The 20,183-nt window shown below is 38.3% G+C and overlaps 1 protein-coding gene across 1 annotated transcript; it reads right to left on the bottom strand.

The window, feature by feature from the left end:
* Window positions 1-6,228: 6,228 nt before the first annotated feature.
* Window positions 6,229-9,819, bottom strand: LOC107642736 (cytochrome P450 81E8). The gene is made up of 2 exons (XM_016346197.3): window positions 8,819-9,819; window positions 6,229-7,007 (listed from the first exon to the last, which is right to left on the bottom strand). The coding sequence occupies exons 1-2, from the start codon at window positions 9,722-9,724 to the stop codon at window positions 6,363-6,365; spliced, it is 1,551 nt and encodes a 516-aa protein (XP_016201683.1). The 5' UTR covers window positions 9,725-9,819; the 3' UTR covers window positions 6,229-6,362.
* Between the last annotated feature and the right edge of the window lie 10,364 nt (window positions 9,820-20,183).

The following is a 20,183-nucleotide window of genomic DNA, read 5'->3' as shown; positions in this document are numbered from 1 at the left end:
AAGAACAAACACAAATGGATAGATAATATTCTTTCGAGTCGATCTCTAAGAAAGAACACCAATCTTATTTAAATTTGAAATTTGATAATTATAATGGACATCTAATATGAAGTTTTCAAATTGGCTATCAAGTGTTAAAAGTTGAATAAAAAATTATTGTGGGGTCAAATTTAATATTTAATAGGGGTAAATAAATATTATTATTATATACTATTCAATAAAATTCCAAATTATAGTGGGTGCACTTGCCCCCACATCCACATGAGTGGATCCGTCCTAAATTTACAATAATATAATAATTTTGTATTCAATACTAAATACATATATTTTATATATAATAATTAATTAATAATTAATTTTTTATATACATGTATTATCATTATTTTGTTTAAATATAAATTATCTTACTTTATATCTTTTTATATCTTTTATGAAAAGATGAAAAATCGTAACTTTTATTTAATATTTTTGTGTGTGATCATGTCAGTTTTATTTTCAAATTAAAGAACCCTATATATACTAAAAAGAAACATTAATGTTAGCTGAACATTTTTTTTATATTAGCTAAATCTAATCAAGTTGATTTAATAATTTATTAGGCTAACAAAAACTTGGTCACGGAACATTTTTACTAAATAAAATTATAAATAAAAAATACTTTAATTTGTTGTTACTTTTTTTAAAGTGAGGATATATAATGTTGCTTTAATAGTAAATTACTAAAAATAGTATGACTTGTTTTCCTGATAACTATTGCATCATTTTCATGTGTGCTTTTTGTTAGGAGTAGCCTATAAGTAGTTAGTAGTTAGTGGCTTGGCACCAATTCTGTTATCTGAGTTATCAATCAGTTAAGAATGTAGTTAGCAATATGATGAGCTGGCATCAGTTTGTTACAGTCTCACTATGCATAAATAGCATATCACAGCTCAGTTTAGAAATCACTTTTGTAATCCCAATTTCAAGAACTCTCTCTCAAATTCTGGAATTCTCTATGACTTTCACAACACTCTAACATCTTCTTCTACTTCGTTCTGTTTTTCATCTGGTTCTCTGATACCTTTCATGGTATCAGAGCATCCGGTTCTGATCCATGGACGACACCAGTGTCACCGTCACTTCCGCAGCAGCCTCCGCAACAACAACAAACAACGCAGTTCGCACATCTATCAACACTGTAGCCTTGAAGCTAGATGAGAATAATTTCATTCCATGGAAGCGCCAAGCCCTTGCGTTCATCAAATCCAACGGTCTCAAGGATCACCTGAACCAGAAGAAAATTCCATGCCGATACGCCTCTGAAGAAGACAGAATTGCAGATAATGAAACGCAAAAATTTCTGGAATGGGAGCAAGACGATCAATTTCTGATTTCGTGGTTCTTTGCATCGATTGATCCAGCCTTTTCAAGTCAGGTAACAAACTGTGAGTATGCGTATGAAATCTGGAATAACCTAGAGGAGTATTTTGCAAAAAGGTTGAAGTCGAAGGTGAAACAACTAAAGGCACAAATCAAAACTGTGAAACTACAAGGATCTGCAACCGAATACATGTCTAGGCTCAAGAAAATCACAAACGCTCTCTCTACCCTAGGATCACCACTTTTCAGTGAAGAATTTGTGGATGCAATTACTCAGGGACTCAACGAAGACTATAGCACGTTTATCATGATGATCTCAGCCAAAGCTGAAAGTGTCACTGAAAGCGAAGTTGAAGCTCAACTCCTAAGCCAGGAAGAACTAGTCGAGAGGTTCAAGAAAATAGAACTTGGCACTATCCAGGTCAACCTAACTCAAGGAGGAGAAAGTCACTCACAAGTAAGATCTCAACACTATCAGCATAAAGATCAGTCACCAATGTCGTACAACAGCCAATACAACAATTCACAATCTTACACCAACAGCTACAATCAAGGTAGAGGTCAACCCTTTTAATCCAGAGGAAGATTCAGAGGTAGAGGGTCCTATAGAGGTGGCAGATATGGTTTTCAACATAACAGAGTGGTGTGTCAGCTCTATGGACGGCCTGGTCACACGGTGCGGGAGTGCTATCACCGCTTCAATAAAAACTATCCAAATCCAAATGCTGCAGCCACAGTCACACATCCGGCACCTCCTTCAACTGCATTTCATCAGCCCCAGCCACCGCCGCAGGCTACGGCACTACTAGCTGCAGCACCACCTTCCACTCCATTAACAGACAAGGCCTGGTACCTAGATACGGGGGCTTCTCACCACCTGACCTTCGATGGGAACAATCTGATCACAGGCTCAGAGTATGAGGGCACAAATCAAGTATTCACAGGTAATGGCCAAGGTATGAACATTTTTAGTATTGGCAAAACTTCTCTAATTTCAGCCTCAAATCCTCATTCCTACTTTAAACTGCTCAATCTCCTTCATGTTCCTTCAATCTCCAAAAATCTCATTAGTGTAGCTAAATTTGCCTTTGACAACCAAGTCTTCTTTAAATTCTGGCCATTTGACTGCTTTGTGAAATCCCAGGAGACCAGGGAGACACTTCTCAAAGGCTCTCTTAGTCAAGGGTTATATCAATTTGATGATATTGGAGTCATGGCCAAAGCCACGCAAAATAATCCTACACCAAAATCTAGTACCACGAACCACATCAATAAGCCTACTGCACATACACTCAACCATTTAGCATCTACTAACTACAACACCATACACAACTCTACCTCAGAGTCAGAATCAGGAATGGAAAAATTCATGAAAACTGATGCTGTTTCTGCTGATAAGTCTCATGCTGCTCACACCACTGAAGTCCGTCCAACTACTGTGAATATTATGACTGAAAAGCCTGCAAGCAACTTAAGACCAGTTGAGGGTACTTCTAGAGTAAAACCAGTGTCTGTATTTGATGTTTGGCATAGAAAGCTAGGACATCCAGCCACACACATTGTACACAAAGTAATGAAATTGTGTAATATTGCTAGTAATGAATTCAATAAAAATGGTCCTCTTTCAATCATAAAAAATCTCTGTTGTGCATGCTATCATGGAAAACACCACAATTTACCTTTTTCTGATTCAACAACAACTTACTCTCAGCCTCTAGAACTAGTATTCTCAGATATTTGGGGACCAGCCCCCATGATCAGCAGTTCAGGATACAGATATTACATTGTTTTCATTGATGCAGCAACAAAGTACTCATGCATTTATCTTTTGCATAACAAGGCTCAAGCACGTCAAGCCTTTTTGCAATATAAATTGCTCTTTGAAAATAAAACAGGTTGTAAAATCAAAACACTACAGACAGATAATGGAAAGGAGTACACCTCTCATGCCTTCACAAAGACACTAATGCAACATGGGATTGCACATAGAATGAGCTGTCCCTACACTCATGAGCAAAATGGGAGCGCTGAACGAAAGCATAGACATATAACAGAAATGGGTCTCACTCTCCTATCCCAGGCCTCAATGCCGCTAAAATTTTGGGATGAAGCCTTTCTTACAGCCACTCACGTCATAAACCGACTGCCCTCACCTGTTACTCACCAAAAATCACCGTATGAGCTTATAAACAAGCAACTACCTGACTATACAGCTCTTAAGACCTTTGGCTGCTCCTGCTATCCCCAGCTAAGACACTATCAGCCCCACAAGTTTGCCTTTAAGACCTCAAAGTGCCTATTCCTTGGCTACTCACCCTTCCACAAAGGATACAAGTGCCTAACCCAAGCTGGTAAAATCCTGATCTCCAGACATATGATATTTGACGAGACTGAATTCCCCTTCCCTGTCCTATTTTCAAATTTTACCAATGACCAAAGCCCTACCTGTGCTGTACCACATCAGCCCCACACCACATCAACCCAGTTCTTTAGACCTGCTCCACACCCAACAGCCCCTGCCCTTCAGCTCACAGCGCAACAGCCTCAACCTAGCACCATTCCTCTTCCTTCACACTCACCCTGTTCCAACCCAGCAGCTAGTGCACCCTCACCAACTCCCCCTTCCAACTCTCACCCCTTAGAGCACACAACCAATACTACTAATGTTGATTCTTGTCCGTTATCTAATAATATAGATATTTGCTCTTCTACTGCTATGTTTCCCTCTTGTTTTGATGCAGGGTTAACTGAGACAAATGATCAGTCAGCACCCACTCGGACACATCCCATGATCACTAGGTCACGTGCAGGTATCTTCAAGCCAAAAGTGTATCATCTTCAACTCCAAAGTTCTTTACTGGACCTCACAGAGACTGAACCTGCCACGGTTGCTCAAGAACTATCCTCACCACACTGGAAGGCTGCCATGGATGAGGAATTTGGCGCGTTGATGAAGAACAATACCTAGCGATTGGTCCCTGAGACTACTGACATAAAAACAATTGGGTGCAAATGGGTGTTTCGGGTCAAACGGCAGGCTGATGGAAAGGTGCAAAAGTACAAGGCAATGTTGGTTGCAAAGGGTTTTCATCAGAGAGAAGGATTAGACTATGATCAGGTGTTCAGCCCAGTAGCTAAACCTGCTACTGTAAGGACAGTTCTCGCAGTTGCAATGACAAAGGGCTGGAAGGTCCGGCAGTTTGACTTTAACAATGCGTTCCTTAATGGGGACTTACATGAGACGGTCTATATGGTGCAGCCAGAAGGCTATGAGCACGGGTCTGGTGTGGTATGTAAACTAGAGAAGGCGCTCTATGGGCTGAAACAAGCCCCACGAGCCTGGTACCTCAAGCTCAGCAGCACCTTATTCAGCTTTGGGTTCACCAGTACAACCTCGGATCCATGTCTCTTTGTGCGTTCCTGCTCGATGTCCACCACTTATCTCCTGGCCTATGTAGATGACATTCTCATGACGGACACCAGCGCCACTGAAATTGAAAGCTTAATTCAACAGTTGCATGCGGTATTCACCCTCAAAGATCTAGGAGAAATGAGCTTCTTTCTCGGGGTCGAAGTGGTCAGGGACTCGCCGGATTCCCTTCTTCTCAAATAGTCCAAATACATCAAAGAGCTTCTAGGAAGAGCCAACATGCCAGATGCCAAACCAGTGCCAACTCCTATGCTCAGCAGTCCCAAGCTCATAGCAAGCATAGGATCACCCTTCGAAAATCCCTCATTATACAGATCTGTGGTAGGGGGTCTTCAGTATGCTACCATTACCAGACTTGAGATTGCTTATTCTGTTAGCAAGGTGTCCCAATACATGCATGCTCCATCAGATTTGCACTGGAAAGCAGTTAAGCGGATTCTTCGCTACCTAGCCGGGACAATTGATCTAGGGTTGCAGATCCACAAGAGCGACACCCTAAGAATCATGGCTTTCAGTGATTCTGACTGGGCCACAGACACTGATGATCGCAAGTCCATATCAGGATACTGTGTTTTTCTTGGCACGAATTTAGTTACCTGGTCGAGTAGGAAGCAGCGAACAGTCTCAAGGTTCAGCACGGAGGCTAAATTTTGAGCGTTAGCTGATGTTATGACAGACACAATTTGGTTGCAAAAGCTACTACTAGAGATGCGCTTACCACCTGGCCCAGCACCCACAATATTCTGTGACAACCAAAGCACAGTACTTATGACCCGAAATCCCAATCTCCATAGCCGATCAAAACATTTTGAGATAGATCTACACTTTGTACGGAACAGAGTAGTGCAGCAACTAGCTCATGTAGTTCACATACCCTCACAAGATCAACTTGCGGATATACTGACTAAGCCACTGTCGCAGGCAGCTTTCCACAGTCTCAGGCCAAAGCTTCGAGTTGCCACAGACACACCAAGACCTCCCATAAGTTCAAGGGAGGATTTCAGTGAGGCTATACCAGGGAAGCAACACCCCTCATGTTAAGGGAGGATGTTAGGAGTAGCCTATAGGCAGTTAGTAGTTAGTGGCTTGGCACTAATTCTGTTATCTGAGTTGTCAATCAGTTAGGAATGTGGTTAGCAATATGGTGAGCTGGCATCAGTTTGTTACAGCCCTCACTATGCATAAATAGCAGATCACAACTCAGTTTAGAAATCACTTCTGTAACCCCAATTTCAAGAACTCTCTCTCAAATTCTGGAATTCTCTATGACTCTCACAAAACACTCTAGCATCTTCTTCTACTTTGTTCTGTTTTTTATCTGGTTCTCTGATACCTTTCACTTTCGATAATATAAAAGAGAAAATTGAAATATATTTCAAGCATATAGTCAAAATTGGTTTAAAAATAAAATTGAAATATATCTAAATTTTTTGAATTATTAAAAACCAAATAAAAGATAAAAAATACATTAAAACTAAATGCAAACATCGAGTACAAATTAAAAGACATACATATTTGTCCCTTCATTTTACATTATAGATGTAGTAGAAGTGTAGAACTTCATATAATAACTTTAACTAGGATCTCGCGTTAATGTTTTCGAATAAAAAATCCTAGTTGCAAATTGCTCACGCAACCTACACATAGTTTCTAAGGGAATTTTCTTTGGCATGGTAAGTCCTTTATCTTCGGTCATATCAATTTTTTGAGATGTTATTCGTTTCCACTGAAAACATTGAATCAATAAGCCTAAAGTCAATGTGACAGTACGTTGTGCCAAATTTATTCCTGGACAAGCTCTTCTTCCCATTCCAAATGTAAGTAGATTATTTGCTTCACCTTCTTTTTCAAACCTCTCAGGCTTAAATTGTGTAGAGTCGTCACTCCACACTTTGGGATCTCTATGAATAGCCCAAGCATTCACTAATACTATTGTGTTTTGTGGTACCTTATATCCTTCTAGGGTGCTATCTTCAGAAGAGTAATGTGGTAGCAATAATGGTGCTGCAGGATGCAATCGAAATGTCTCATTGACAATGTTTTGAAGGTAAGGGAGTCTTGTGTTTGTAATGTCAGATTCGTCAACAATGCGATCTTCTCCAATTTGTGTCTCTATTTCTTTTCTTGCCTTTTCTATTATTTCTGGATGGTTTAATAAATTAGACATTGCCCATTCTAAAGTAACAGCTGATGTATCTGTTCCAGCGGATACCATAACCTACAAGTCCAAATTATAGAACGACCAATTATGTTTTGTTAGGAACAGACATATATGTTTAATTTATTATGTGAAGATTTAAATATATATTTACGGTCCATGTTTTTTTTAGTAAAGATAGGAGACTTGAACTCGCAACCTCTTAATTAAGTATGCCATTTGAGTTATAACTCGTTGGCATGTTAGTTGTGAAGATGTGATAGGAACACAATGAACCGCAAAATTAAAGTAGTAGTATAAAATAAACTAATATTAAATTAAACATTTCTATTGTTATAATTTTTTTCCGATATTTACTAGTAAAAAAATTTAGATAATTAATATTTTTATCTTACTTTTAATCAACATTAATTAACTGCTCATTTTTTACACTAAAACCCTCTAACATTTCGCATAATAAAATTTAGCTAATACATACTTTTTAAAACATATTAAAGCTATTAATTAAAAAAATTACAAAATAAATACTAAATTTAAATTTTAAAGTATCTGCATATATTTATTAAAATAAATTTTGTAAAAATTATTGATAATAATTTTAACTTAAAAAATATATATTAACTAAACCCTTAATAATAGACACCATAAACAAACAAAAATAAATCATTGTCAATATGTGGAGCCTCCATACCATACTCAAATTATATGGGACCACGTAATAAGTGATAGGCAAACTCGTTGGCCCCTTTTAATTTAACGCCGAATTTGCAAAATTGTTTTTCAAAATAAATATTAAATATTAAAAAATTATTTATTTTTATATTTTAAAAGTAAAATAAACTTTATTCGTCCTGCTAAAAATTTTTTAAATTTTATTTTATTTAATTTTATTTTAAAAATTTTTAATTTGTATTAAATATATTGATAATTAATTTTTTTTTTTAAATTTATGATCAATCTAACAACGAGTATATTACGTATCGGAAATGTCTGGTAACCAAAGAAAATTAGCCAAAAACAGCCATAACTTACCTTATTTAGCATTCATTAATTGTTGCGACAATTAATGAATGGCAAGTTCTGGCTGTTTTTTTTTTTCTTCCTAGCATTACCCATTACGTATACACTAAAATCAGTAACTAAAATTAGTCATTAGTATAAAATACATATTAGAATATAAATACACATTAAAAATAAATCAAATTATACACATATTTATACACAAATATATTAATAATTAATTTTAGTAGCTAATTTTAGTATACGAATAACATTTTTAATCTAACAATAATGCAGAATACCAGTTTATTTGTATTAAATATTATTTTTATAAAATTATTGCTAATTTGGTTCTTAACTTTTAAAAAATTAATTATTATAAATATATTTGATACAAATTAAAAAAAAATTAAAACGAAATTGAAACAAAATAAAATTTTAAAATATTTTTAAAATTTTATCCTGTAATTTATTTTTAATAAATTAGCCACCATCATTTAGGCATAATGATAATTCCCTAAATGTTATTGACGAAAGATGATGATGATTTCTCAATGGACAAATTTGGGTAATGTTAGGTAACTAATAATAATGTTAGGTAATTAATAATTTTTTTAATAACATGAATAATTATCAATTAAATTAAAATATATTATATTTTTAAATTATTCATCTAAATATTAATATTAAAATAATTATCCGCACATCTAATAAAATAAATATTTGATATATTCATTGTTTACATTGTTTAATATTTTGATTCTCTACTTATACTTTTCCATCTAATAAATGGTTGGATAAAGACATTTTATATGTACGAAGCACTTTAAGCAATGAATAATAGAAGAAAGATAGAGGAAGCAATTAATTACCAGAATAAGTCCTTTGATAATTTGATCCGTATAATATTGAGGGTGGGAGTGTTGCAGAGTTAAAAGATGATCAATCATGGTGTTAGTGTTCCTCATGCCACTGCGATGCTCATCAATGAGACCTTGTAAGAAAGAATCAATTCTCTTACTAATCCTCTTTAACCTTTTCTCTAAATCATCAAGACGAAACCAACGAAGCAGAGCTATGAAATCTCCGGGGTTATCTGCTGCTGCCAAAACCATCAACTCCTTGATAATCTCCCTGAATAGCTTTGCTTCTTCAACATCAGTGACGTCACAATCATCACCGTAGTATCTTTTTCCAGAAACCATCCTCATGATAGTGTTGTACGCCATTTCCGAGAACATGGAACTTAGCTCCACTCTGGCAAAGTCATCGTCGTTGGTGGAAGCTTTCAGAGCCAGCTTTTGCACAAGCCTCATGATCTCGTCTCTTCGGATCTCCAAGAACGAGTCGATTCGATGCGTCGAGAGAACCTCCGTGGCCACGATGCGACGGAGGTTGCGCCAGTGGTCGCCGTAGGGAGAAGACACCAGGGTTGTGTAGTTGTAGGCGATGTACTTTCCAACGAGAAAGTAAGGGCGGTTTGCGAGGACGATGTCGTTTTTGGAGAAGCATTCTTGCGCTGCCGTTTGTGATGAAACGACAACCACAAGGCGGGAGCCGAACCAGAGGGAAAAGACTTTGCCATACTTTTGTGACAGCTCATTCAAGCATCGGTGTAATGGTTGTTTGAGTTGGTGGAGGTTTCCGACTATGGGAAGATAAGGTGGAGCTGGAGGAAGGTTTTTGGATTTTCTTGACCGGAAGAAGAAAAGGTTGAGAGCCACAAGAGAGATAACAGAGATGATGACAAGGAAGAAATAATAGAGGTGGATTGACATGATAGAATATAATAGAGGTGGATTCGACAAGCCACAAGGAAAATGGATGTTGAAAGAGACAACACTGCTGAAGGCACCGTGTATATTCAATAGGATCTGCCAGCACTAATTAAGACTAGGAGTGAAGTCAACTTTAAGTAACTGGTTAAAAAACAGGTTCGTGTCAAAAAAAAAAATAATTTTCCATTATTTTAGATTTTTTTATATTCAAATTTTCTAAAATTTATAAGAAAAATAATAAAAATGTAAATAGATATGTAAAATAATTTTAATTAAGATTAATTAATTTTAATATATTTTAATTTTTTTAATACTACTTTAGTTGTCATAAAAAATATCAGTTGCGGATAGGGCTGGAAGTGAGTCAAGTCAGCTCATGAGCCAGTTCGAACTCGACTCATTAATAGTTAGATAAGCTAAACTCGTGAGCTGGTGAGTCAAGCTTGAGCTTGGAATTGAACTCATAAATTAAATGAACTGAACTTGAGCTTGGATAAGCTCAACTCATTAGCTCGTGAACGGACTCGATTTTATATATATATGTATATATTAACGATCTTAATAATTTAAAAATAATAATTTATTGATAGATAAACAATATATAAAATTGATATTTTTTTTAAATATTTTTTAAAATACATAAGTTATAATTTATTGATATAGAATTATAGACTATGTTCATATTATTTGAGTCCGCTCGTGAACTTTTGGTGAACCAAGTTTGAGCTTAAGAAATAAACTCCATTGTTAACGAGCCGAGTCATGAGCCAAGCTCAATTTTTGTGAGTCGAGCTTGAGTTTGGTCTAGCTCAACTCAACTCGGCATACTTCAAATCCTAGTTGCGGACGACTTAGTGACATTCTAGTAGAAAAAATCAACGAATCAAGACAATTTTAATAGTGATACGTCCCTTATACCTCGGCTAACAATTCAAATAATAACAAACCGAATAATATAGGAGTAATAACAATAAAATTGGTTCCGAAATACTATCAGTCAAAGATTATCAACAAGCCATTACTAAAGAAAACAGTACCAGTACCCCTACCTAGAATCACGAACAAATTCAAAAGATCAGTATACAAAATCGTCTATATAAGCAAAGATATAACCTCAGAAAAGACAGGTTCCACAAAAGGCTTATTTATATATTTAGTAACATCTCATTTAAGCATTTTTTTTACTTGAGCATCGGAGTATCTTTTGCAAGTATTTCCGCCGCGGTGTTCAAGCCAGGCTGACGTATAGCTCCCCGGAACAAGCGACGCATTGCTCGGAAGGAATCACTATAACTCGGCAGTTTCACATAGAACGGAACATTTGACGCCCACTGTGGGGCCGAACATAGAAACCCCACTGAATTTAACACTCTTTTAGCTTTACACTCTCTTTTTGCAGGATTACTAATCCTCATATATGGCTGATAACGGGGTCCAACAACCCACGCAAGCCAAACTCCTAGCTCAAATTGCCGAACTCCAGGCGGAAGTTCGAAGGATAGTCGAACTATCATCCAAAGGCTAAAACGGAAAACATAGCGAAGGAGACTCCAAGACCTCAAACATACACAATACACTATCGCGAGAGACAGAGCCCCAAGAGATCACCCCGCCAAAACAAAAGCCGACAATACACAACCCTTTCTCAGAGGACATTGTCAAATTTCAAATGCCGAAAAAATTCGTTCTACCAACCGCTCTCAAGTCATACGAGGGATTCGGTGACCCCCATATCCACTTCAAAAAATTTTAATATATGATGTTCTTTAATGGTGCCTCTGAACCTATGCTTTGTCGAGCTTTTCCTACTTTTCTAGATGGTGCTGCTGCATTGCTTTGGTTTTCTAAGTTACCTGCAGGTTTAATTTCCTTTTTCGAAGAACTAGCGAGATCTTTCATTGATTATTTTACTGCGTCAAGAATATATGTGCATGGGTCAGACTACCTAAGCACCATCAAGCAGGGGTAACATAAGAGTCTAAAGGACTATATGACGCAGTTTGCCAAGGTGACCATGGAAATCCCCGATTTAAGCCCAGAAGTCCACTTGCATGCCCTTAAAAGAGGCCTCCGACCTGGCAAGTTCCAAGAGATGATTGCAGTCACAAAATTGAAGACATCGGCTGAGTTCCGAGAAAAAGCTGCGGGCAGATAGAAATCGAAGAACTCCGTGAAGACAAAAGGTCGGACAGGCAACAACCCAGAAGGGAGGAAGAAAAAGTCGTCAAACCATCAAACAACAAAGAGCTAAAGAAACCATTTAAGCTCACCCCAAAATTTGACACTTACACGAGGTTCAACACCAAGAGAGAGAACATAATAAAAGAAATCATCCATGCAAAGATGATAAAGCCACCTAACCGAGCAGGACACTACCAAGTCTAGAGGTTTGTTGACAAATCTAAACATTGTGCCTTCCACCAGAAATTTGATCACACCACAGATGAATGTGTGATAGCCAAAGACCAACTCGAGAGGTTAGCACGACAAGGTCTTCTGGACAAGTATATTGAGGGAAGGAAGAACAGGGAAAGCAACCAAGATCGAGAAGAGCGCCAACAGAGCTCAGAAGAAAAAGACAAGGGCAAGTGGACTAACCCTAATCCGCCAAGAGGAGTTATAAACTGTATATTCGGGGGATTCGCAGGAGGAGGTGAAACAAACACGGCCCATAAGCGGAGTTATCGGGCGATGTTGGCAATCGAGGGAACAACACCTCCGAGTAAGGGGGACCCAACAAACATGACGATAACTTTCACTCAGTCTGATCTCACTTCATCAAGCCCAAACCTCGATGATCCAGTGATAATTTTTATCCAAGCAGGAGAATTGTTGGTAAAAAAGTCTTATTAGACCCAGGTAGTAATGCCGATGTATTATTTTAATCAACTTTTCAAAAAATAAAATTATCTGAAAAGGCTATGTACCCTTCATCTGGAGAACTAGTTGGGTTCTCCAGAGAGAGAGAGTCCCAATACGGGACCACATATGGTTAAAAACAACAATGGGCGAGAGCCCATCATCAAAGACTATTGATGTTCAGTACCTCATAGTTGACTTCCCCAGTCCTTATAATATTATTCTCGGAAGACTTGCTCTGAATGCCTTCAGCGCAATAATATCTACTTTACATTTGTGTCTTAAATTTCAGGTACAGAAAAACCAAATAGCAATGGTGCATGACGACCACCAAGACGCTCGACAATCCTATAATGCAAGCCTCAAACAAAGTATGGCATAGCTAAAGGCACCACCACAAGTACAAGAAATCCACAATACAAAGGAAATACTATCATTATCCGAGCTCGACCCCAGGGAAGATTTCAATGAAAGACCTCAGCCTATGGACAGCCTCCAAAGGATAACTCTAGCCGACAAAGAGAATCAGTTCACATATATAAGGGAAGCTCTTAAAAGTGAAGAATGATCAAAGCTAATATCAGTGCTCTGAGACAATGCCGATCTATTCGCCTGGACACTAGCCAACATGTCGAGGATAGATCCAGACGTCATCTGCCACAAGCTGGCTATCGATAAAACAGTCTGACCTGTGGCCCAGAAGAAGTGAAACCTCAGAACAGAAAAATAGTAAGCATCTCTCGAGGAGACCAAGAAGCTACTCAATGCAGGATTCATGAAAGAAATCTGATTCACCACATGAATATCAAACGTGGTAATGGTAAGGAAAAGCTCAGGTAAATGGCGCATGTTCGTGGACTTTACAAATCTTAATAAAGCCTGCCCTAAAGATGCTTATCCACTACCTTGCATTGACAAATTAGTAGATAATGCTTCCGGATTTAATAGCTTAAGCTACATGGATGTATACTCTGGTTATAACCAGATCCTCATGCACCCAGAAGACCAAAGCAAAATAGCTTTCATAACAAAACATGGTAACTTTTGTTATAAGGTAATGCCATTTGGTCTAAAGAATGCAGGTGCCACATATCAAAGTCTAATGGACAAGGTGTTCCAACAACAAATAAGCCGGAACATGGAAATTTATGTAGACGATATGGTAGCGAAAACTTCAGCACAAAGCTTGCGCTACGAAAACCTATTAAAAATCTTTAAGCAAGTCCGAGCTTACAACATGAGGCTGAACCTGGAGAAATGCGCCTTCGTAGTACAAGGAGGGAAGTTCCTTGGATTCATGCTAATCTCACGAGGGATTGAGGTAAATCCAGAAAAGTGTGACGCTATACTAAACATGACTAACCCAAAAATAATAAAAGAAGTTCAACAACTGGCAGGAAGAGTGGCAGCACTGTCACGCTTTCTACCCGTGGTAGCAAACCGATTATATCATTTCTTTCAAATTATATCTAAGAACAAACAGTTCACATGGAATGAAGACTGCAAAAAGTTGCTAAAAAATCTCCTGTCATCACCACTAATATTCCAAAAGCCAGACATTGGTAAGCCATTACATTTATATTTATCAAATTTTAACCATGCTATAAGTTCGGTACTTGTTGTTGAAATAGGAAAAGTCCAGAGACCTGTATACTTTGTCAGTAGAGTCCTACAATCGGCGAAAACAAGGTATCCGAAGATAGAACAACTGGCCTTAGCTTTGGTCACCACGGCAAGGAGGTTAAGGCACTATTTTCAAAGCCACACAATAATAGTTAGAATGTATCAACCTTTGAGACAAATTTTGACCAGACCCGAGTTAGACGGACGATTGATCAAATGGTCCATCGAACTCTTCGAGTTTGATATTCAATATCAGTCAAGGCCGACCTTGAAATCACAAATACTGGATGATTTCGTTTCCGAGCTCACTACCGAAATACAACCTGTGAAGCCAAATTGGAAGCTGCATGTAGAGAGAGCATCAAACCCAGAAGGAAGCAGAGCAGGAGTGTGATTAAAGGATGGAGACAAAGTGATAGCAGAACAGTCACTACAATTCTCATTCACAGCAAGCAACAACCAAGCAGAATACGAGGCCCTCCTGGCAGGATTAAAGCTCACCCAAAGCCTCCAAATATCTCGGCTAACGGTCTACTGCGACTCCTTACTGGTCGTACAACAAGTTAAGGGAGATCTCCAAGTAAGAGATCCTTTGCTAGAGCAATATTGGCTCACAGCAAAGGATCTTATTTCAAAATTCGATAAATTTGAAATTATTCATGTGCATAGGGAGCAAAATACTAGAGCCGATGTATTATCTAAACTGGCTACCACCAGGCCAGCAATGCACACACCAACACTGTCACAATTAACACTTGAAAAACCAAACTTTGAACTAACTCACGTATTGAGCATCACACAGGCAAGAGACTGAAGAACACCTTTTCTTGAGTATATCAATACAAAAACTATCCCAAAGGGAGATCAAATCCCCAGCTCTTCCGACAAAGAGCAAGCTTTTACACGAGCATCGAAAATAGCTTATACAGGCGAGGATTCTCGCAACCACTGCTCAGATGCCTCAGCAAGGAAGAGGTCGACGTAGTCATAGCAGAAACACATGAAGGTGTATGCGAAAACCATATCAGAGGCTGCGCTTTGGTTGCAAAAATCTTCCGAACAGGATACTATTGGCCGACCATGAAAAGAGATTGCATCACCAAGGTAAAGACATGCGACAGTTGTCAAAGGCACACCACTATCACAACAACACTAGCCAAGAAATTACATACTATCGAGGTAAGATGGCCATTCCACAAATGGGGACTAGATATCCTAGAACCCCTCCCGAAAGCGCCAGGATAGATAAAATTTTTTTGGTCTCAATAGACTATTTTCTAAAATGGATAGAAGCACAACCACTGGCACGTATAACAACAAACAAGGTGAGATCTTTCCTATGGAAAAACATTATCTGTAGATACGGTATACCAAGAGAAATAATATCCAATAATGACAGACAATTTACCGACCATAAACTTGCCTCATTTTTACAGAATTTCAATATTAAATACCATTTTAGTTCGGTTGAACACCCACAAATAAATGGGCAAGTAGAAGCAGCTAACCGACCTTATCTCAAAAATTCTATGGAGCTATAACACGACCATTTAATCATCTACCGGAGAAACCCCTTTCATATTAGTCTACAGAGCCGAAGCACTGATACCCATCGAAGTCGGCACCCTAACCCTAAGAGCCGAATTACATGATTACAATCGTAATATCGATGCAAGAATGGCCGACCTGGATCTCGTAGAAGAAGAAAGAGAAATAGCAGCCATAAAACAGCGTGCAATGAAACAGCTTATAGAAAAAAGGCACAACAAAATGATAATCTCCCTAGCTTTCCAGGTAGGAGACCTCGTCCTTCGACGAACAGAAGAAGCACGAAGACCTCCAACACGTGGTAAACTTGCAGCAAACTGGGAAGGCCCGTTTCGAGTTATCAAAGTCCTCGGAATGGGGGCTTACAAGTTAGAGTCACTTAGGGGAGATCCCATATCAAGATCCTGGAATATTTCTTCTTTGAAATTATACCAATCATAAAACAATCTCAGCAAGAGTGGATGAAGGTACTCTTTTTTCCGCTTTGAAGGTTTTCCCTAAAAAAGGGTTTTTACTCAAAGGGGGTTTTAATGAGGCCGGATGCCACAATTCCAATGTAAACACATGCAATATATTTCATTCTACTGTTGCTTCTATGTCTATTATCCATATTGCTACAAAAGTATAAGCAGAAAGCCAAATCACAAATATAACGACAAATACTTTAAAGTCAAAATAAATCGAGCTTCATACTCGGCAATTGTCCAAACTAACTGTTAAATACAGCGACAGTTTTTCAAACACATTTAACAAAAAAAAAAAACAAACTATTCAAACTATTCTACTTTGTCACTGATACTTGAGCTCTCGCTCTCTTTTCTCCACCATCGCATCATTGTTCACCAACTCGTTATTCACAACCACTTTAGTCGCATCAAGCTTCATAACATCTGCCTCAGGGAAAAAGACCTTAACTTGAGAGACAACCCGGTCGAAGCCTTGTGCAAAGGCTTCATAAACATCCGTCTCCAACTCTTTCAGCCTAGCCACCAACTGATCATTCTCAGACTTCACCGTCTTTTTCTGCTCAGCTGAAGAGAGCTGAAGACGTCTCTCCTCAATAAGCTCCGTCTCCTTCCGCTTTAGAAAAGAAGAAAGCTCAATAATTACTTTCTCCTTCTCCTGAACGGCAGCCGACAATTCAGCAGCACTTAAAGCTTCTTTTTTCTCCTTTTCAAGAGCAAGCTCCTGTGTCCTACCAATGGCCACGATATGGGCACCAATCACCTATGAAAAGAAAATACATATATATCACAACGCAATCCACCATAACATGGAAAAGAGATGCAAATCACTATTTGTACCTGAAGAAAATGACTTGTTCCTGCACGACCGACCTTATTGATCATTTTCATATCCTCAGAAAAACAGAAGAGTTCGTTAGCCAAAGTCATAAAAGGGAAAAGCTTAGCTCACAAGGACCTAGCATGTTCGTCTTCAACATAACCATGCAACTTTTTTTGAGACTCATAGGCAGACTTAACCATCTGCAAAGTAGCTGAGGGCCTACCCTTAAACTCAACAACCTCGGCAGGCTTCACTTTTGCCTGACCCCTCTTTTGTTTAGGTCTGGGATTCAACTCGGATTGCACTGTAGCTGTACTAGTGTCTTTTTTAGTGATGGTGGTCGAGCCTTCTTTCTCATTTTTTCTCTGTTGGCTAAAGAAGGACTTCAGTCCAGCAGTAGTGATGGTCGGAGCATTCTCAGCTGCATACAGAAAACAAAAACAAAAAACAATCAGACACACGCAGGCAAAAGGTTAGCAAAGTTTGACATTCTAAATTACCTATATAATCCAACACAGCCTGCCTATCAGTATCCCACTTCAATAATTTAGCAATAGACAACAAATCTTTAGATCCAACATTTCAAAAAGAAACTCCATGACAATGTCGTCATCAAGAAACCTATCGTTGACATCCAAAACCTGAGTTGGCTCGGGACGCCATGACAAAGGAAACCTCTCCTCAAGATTCTCATTCACATCAAAAGGAAAGTTTTCCTCCACGCTCCTAACTTTAACAAACATTGTTTTAAAGTCCTTAAAGGATTACTTATGCAGAGCAAAAACCGAACGACCAGGGTGACTGTTCAGATTTACCCACAACCGACGCTCAACCCCTTTAGCTTGAAATAAAGAAAAAAAAAACAATCTAAGGGAAGGAGGATGTTCTAACACGTCCATCAACACTTGGAAAGCCCTGACAAACCCTCAAGAATTCGGATGCAGTCGGGTTGGAGCACAATTTAGCCAGTATAATACACCACACTCAAAATCAGTAAAAGGAACCCTAACGCCTAACTCCGTAAACAAGCAGCTATACAGGTAAAAGTAAGACCAGTCACACAAACGCTCACATACACGATCATCCCTCTTGCAAGGTAAAATCTCTATCCTAATTTGACTACCCTCCCTGACCCATGAATTCAAACCCAGCACTTTCACAGACTCCTCGTCATCGAACTGAGAAGCGTAACTCCTAACTCTGGAATCAACCCAGCTATAAGGGTCATTTTCGTCAACCACTACTTTTCATTTCTCCATCATGAGGAGCACAACAAAAGTTAAATAGAAAAACCACGAAGAGAAGATTAACACTCACTTTTTTTACTCATTTTGTGACAAGCCAAAGAATATTACACAGGAAATCTACGATGTCTAAAAGTTTAAGGCAAATATTACAAGCATAGTTAACATGGCAGTAGATAAACAATTACCAACGAAAGGTTTTTAATCTCAACCCTTCAAAAAATAGCTGTAATTCACGTAAAAATCCAACGGTCAGGGATACCTAGAAACGCACACCACGTTTCACATAAATCAAATCCAATAGGCGCAAGAAGCAAGACACACATTAAATGCAAAACCGTTTGAAATCCTATACAGAACTAAGCCAAGCGTAGGGGGATGAGGTACACTAACATCACACAATATCTAGGGTCGAGGTATATGTGAAATTTAAGCTTGCCTTTGTTCCTTCTAAACCAAGGCAAGCTTGGAGGGTTATGATACGTCCCCTATACCTCGGCTAACAATTCAAATAATAACAAATCAAATAACTCGGGAGTAATAATAGTAAAATCGGTTCCAAAACACTATCAGTCAAAGATTATCAACAAGTCGTTACCAAAGGAAACGACACCAGTACCCCAGGGGCGAAACTAAAGTAATTCTTAGGAGGGGCCAACATAAAAATATAATTTTAGAAAAAGAAAAAATTAAAATTAAGGAGGGGCTAATATAAAAATTAATAACTTTTATACATTAAAATTTTTAATTTGGGGGGCCATTGCCCCCCTTGTCTAACACTTGCCTCCGCCTCTGCAGTACCCCTACCTAGAATCACGAACGAACTCAGAAGATCAGTATACAAAATCGTCTATATAAGCGAAGATATAACCTCAGAAAAGACAGGTTTCACAAAATGCTTATTTATATATTTAGTAACATCTCGTTTAAGCACTTTTTCTAATTTGAGCGTCGGAGTATCTTTTGCAGCTATTTCCGCCACTGTGTTCAAACCAAATCGACGTATAGCTCCCCGAAATAAGCGACGCATTGTTCGGAAAGAATCGCTATAACTCAGCAGTTTCACACAGAACGGAACAAATAGTAATTTCAGCAAGAACATAATATTTAAATTCGATGTTTGATCGAGCAATAAATATACAAGATGTGTGGTAAGAAACTGTATAAGATGTATTCAATTACGATAACTCTTATACGAAAATGTTCAGTAACAAAAAAAATTAATTAAAATAACCATAAATTATCTTATTTAACATTCATTAATTATTACGACAATTAATAAATACTAAATAAAAAAATTCTGATTTTTTCCCCTTAGCATTATCGATCCTTATATGTCTTGACATCAGTTGTTACAATTCCATTTTCCAGAAATTAATTTGGTTATGGATAAAAGATTGGTGAAAAACATGTATATGGATGCATGGTGTGTTGTCCACAAATGTGGACCTACGTTGATCAGAAACCTATAAAACGCAGGTAACGTTTTGCAGGCATTGGAATCAGAAAAATGCAGGCCCTGCAAAACGTAGGCTGCGATTGGTGAGGGAAGGAAACCAGCAAGCGAAGCGTGCCTTGCATGCCAACAGGAGCAGGTGTTGACCAACCTGGAACAGCGCAAAACGCAGGATGCGTTTGTCAGCGTAGCAAAGCCAAACGCTGGTTGTGTTTTGCAGGCTCCCTAGCTGCATGCGCGCCACGTGTACTCGAAAGGTGTTCAGCTTGGTCCTTATAAGCGAAAAACACAGATTGAAAGGGAAGCAAAGTTAAAAACTAGTTACTACAATGTGAGAAGTGAGAAATAGTTGAAGGAGAGTGAGGAAGCAAGTGTTAAGTAGGAAAGAGCTAGCTGAAGAAGAACAACTGCACGGGATAGGAAAAAAAATGGTGCGTGACTA

Source organism: Arachis ipaensis, chromosome B5 (assembly GCF_059453495.1).
Source record: "Arachis ipaensis isolate K30076 ecotype BB chromosome B5, ASM5945349v1, whole genome shotgun sequence".
In the NCBI taxonomy this organism is placed as follows: Eukaryota; Viridiplantae; Streptophyta; class Magnoliopsida; order Fabales; family Fabaceae; genus Arachis; species Arachis ipaensis.
This window is presented reverse-complemented; position numbering and strand designations above follow the sequence as displayed.

Excerpts from the sequence above, each read along its gene's own strand:
- LOC107642736 (XM_016346197.3), bottom strand. The coding sequence starts at position 9,724 with ATGTCAATCCACCTCTATTATTTCTTCCTTGTCATCATCTCTGTTATC. Across the intron at positions 7,008-8,818 it reads TTATCAAAGGACTTATTCTG|GTTATGGTATCCGCTGGAAC; the intron begins GTAATTAATTGC and ends TTGGACTTGTAG.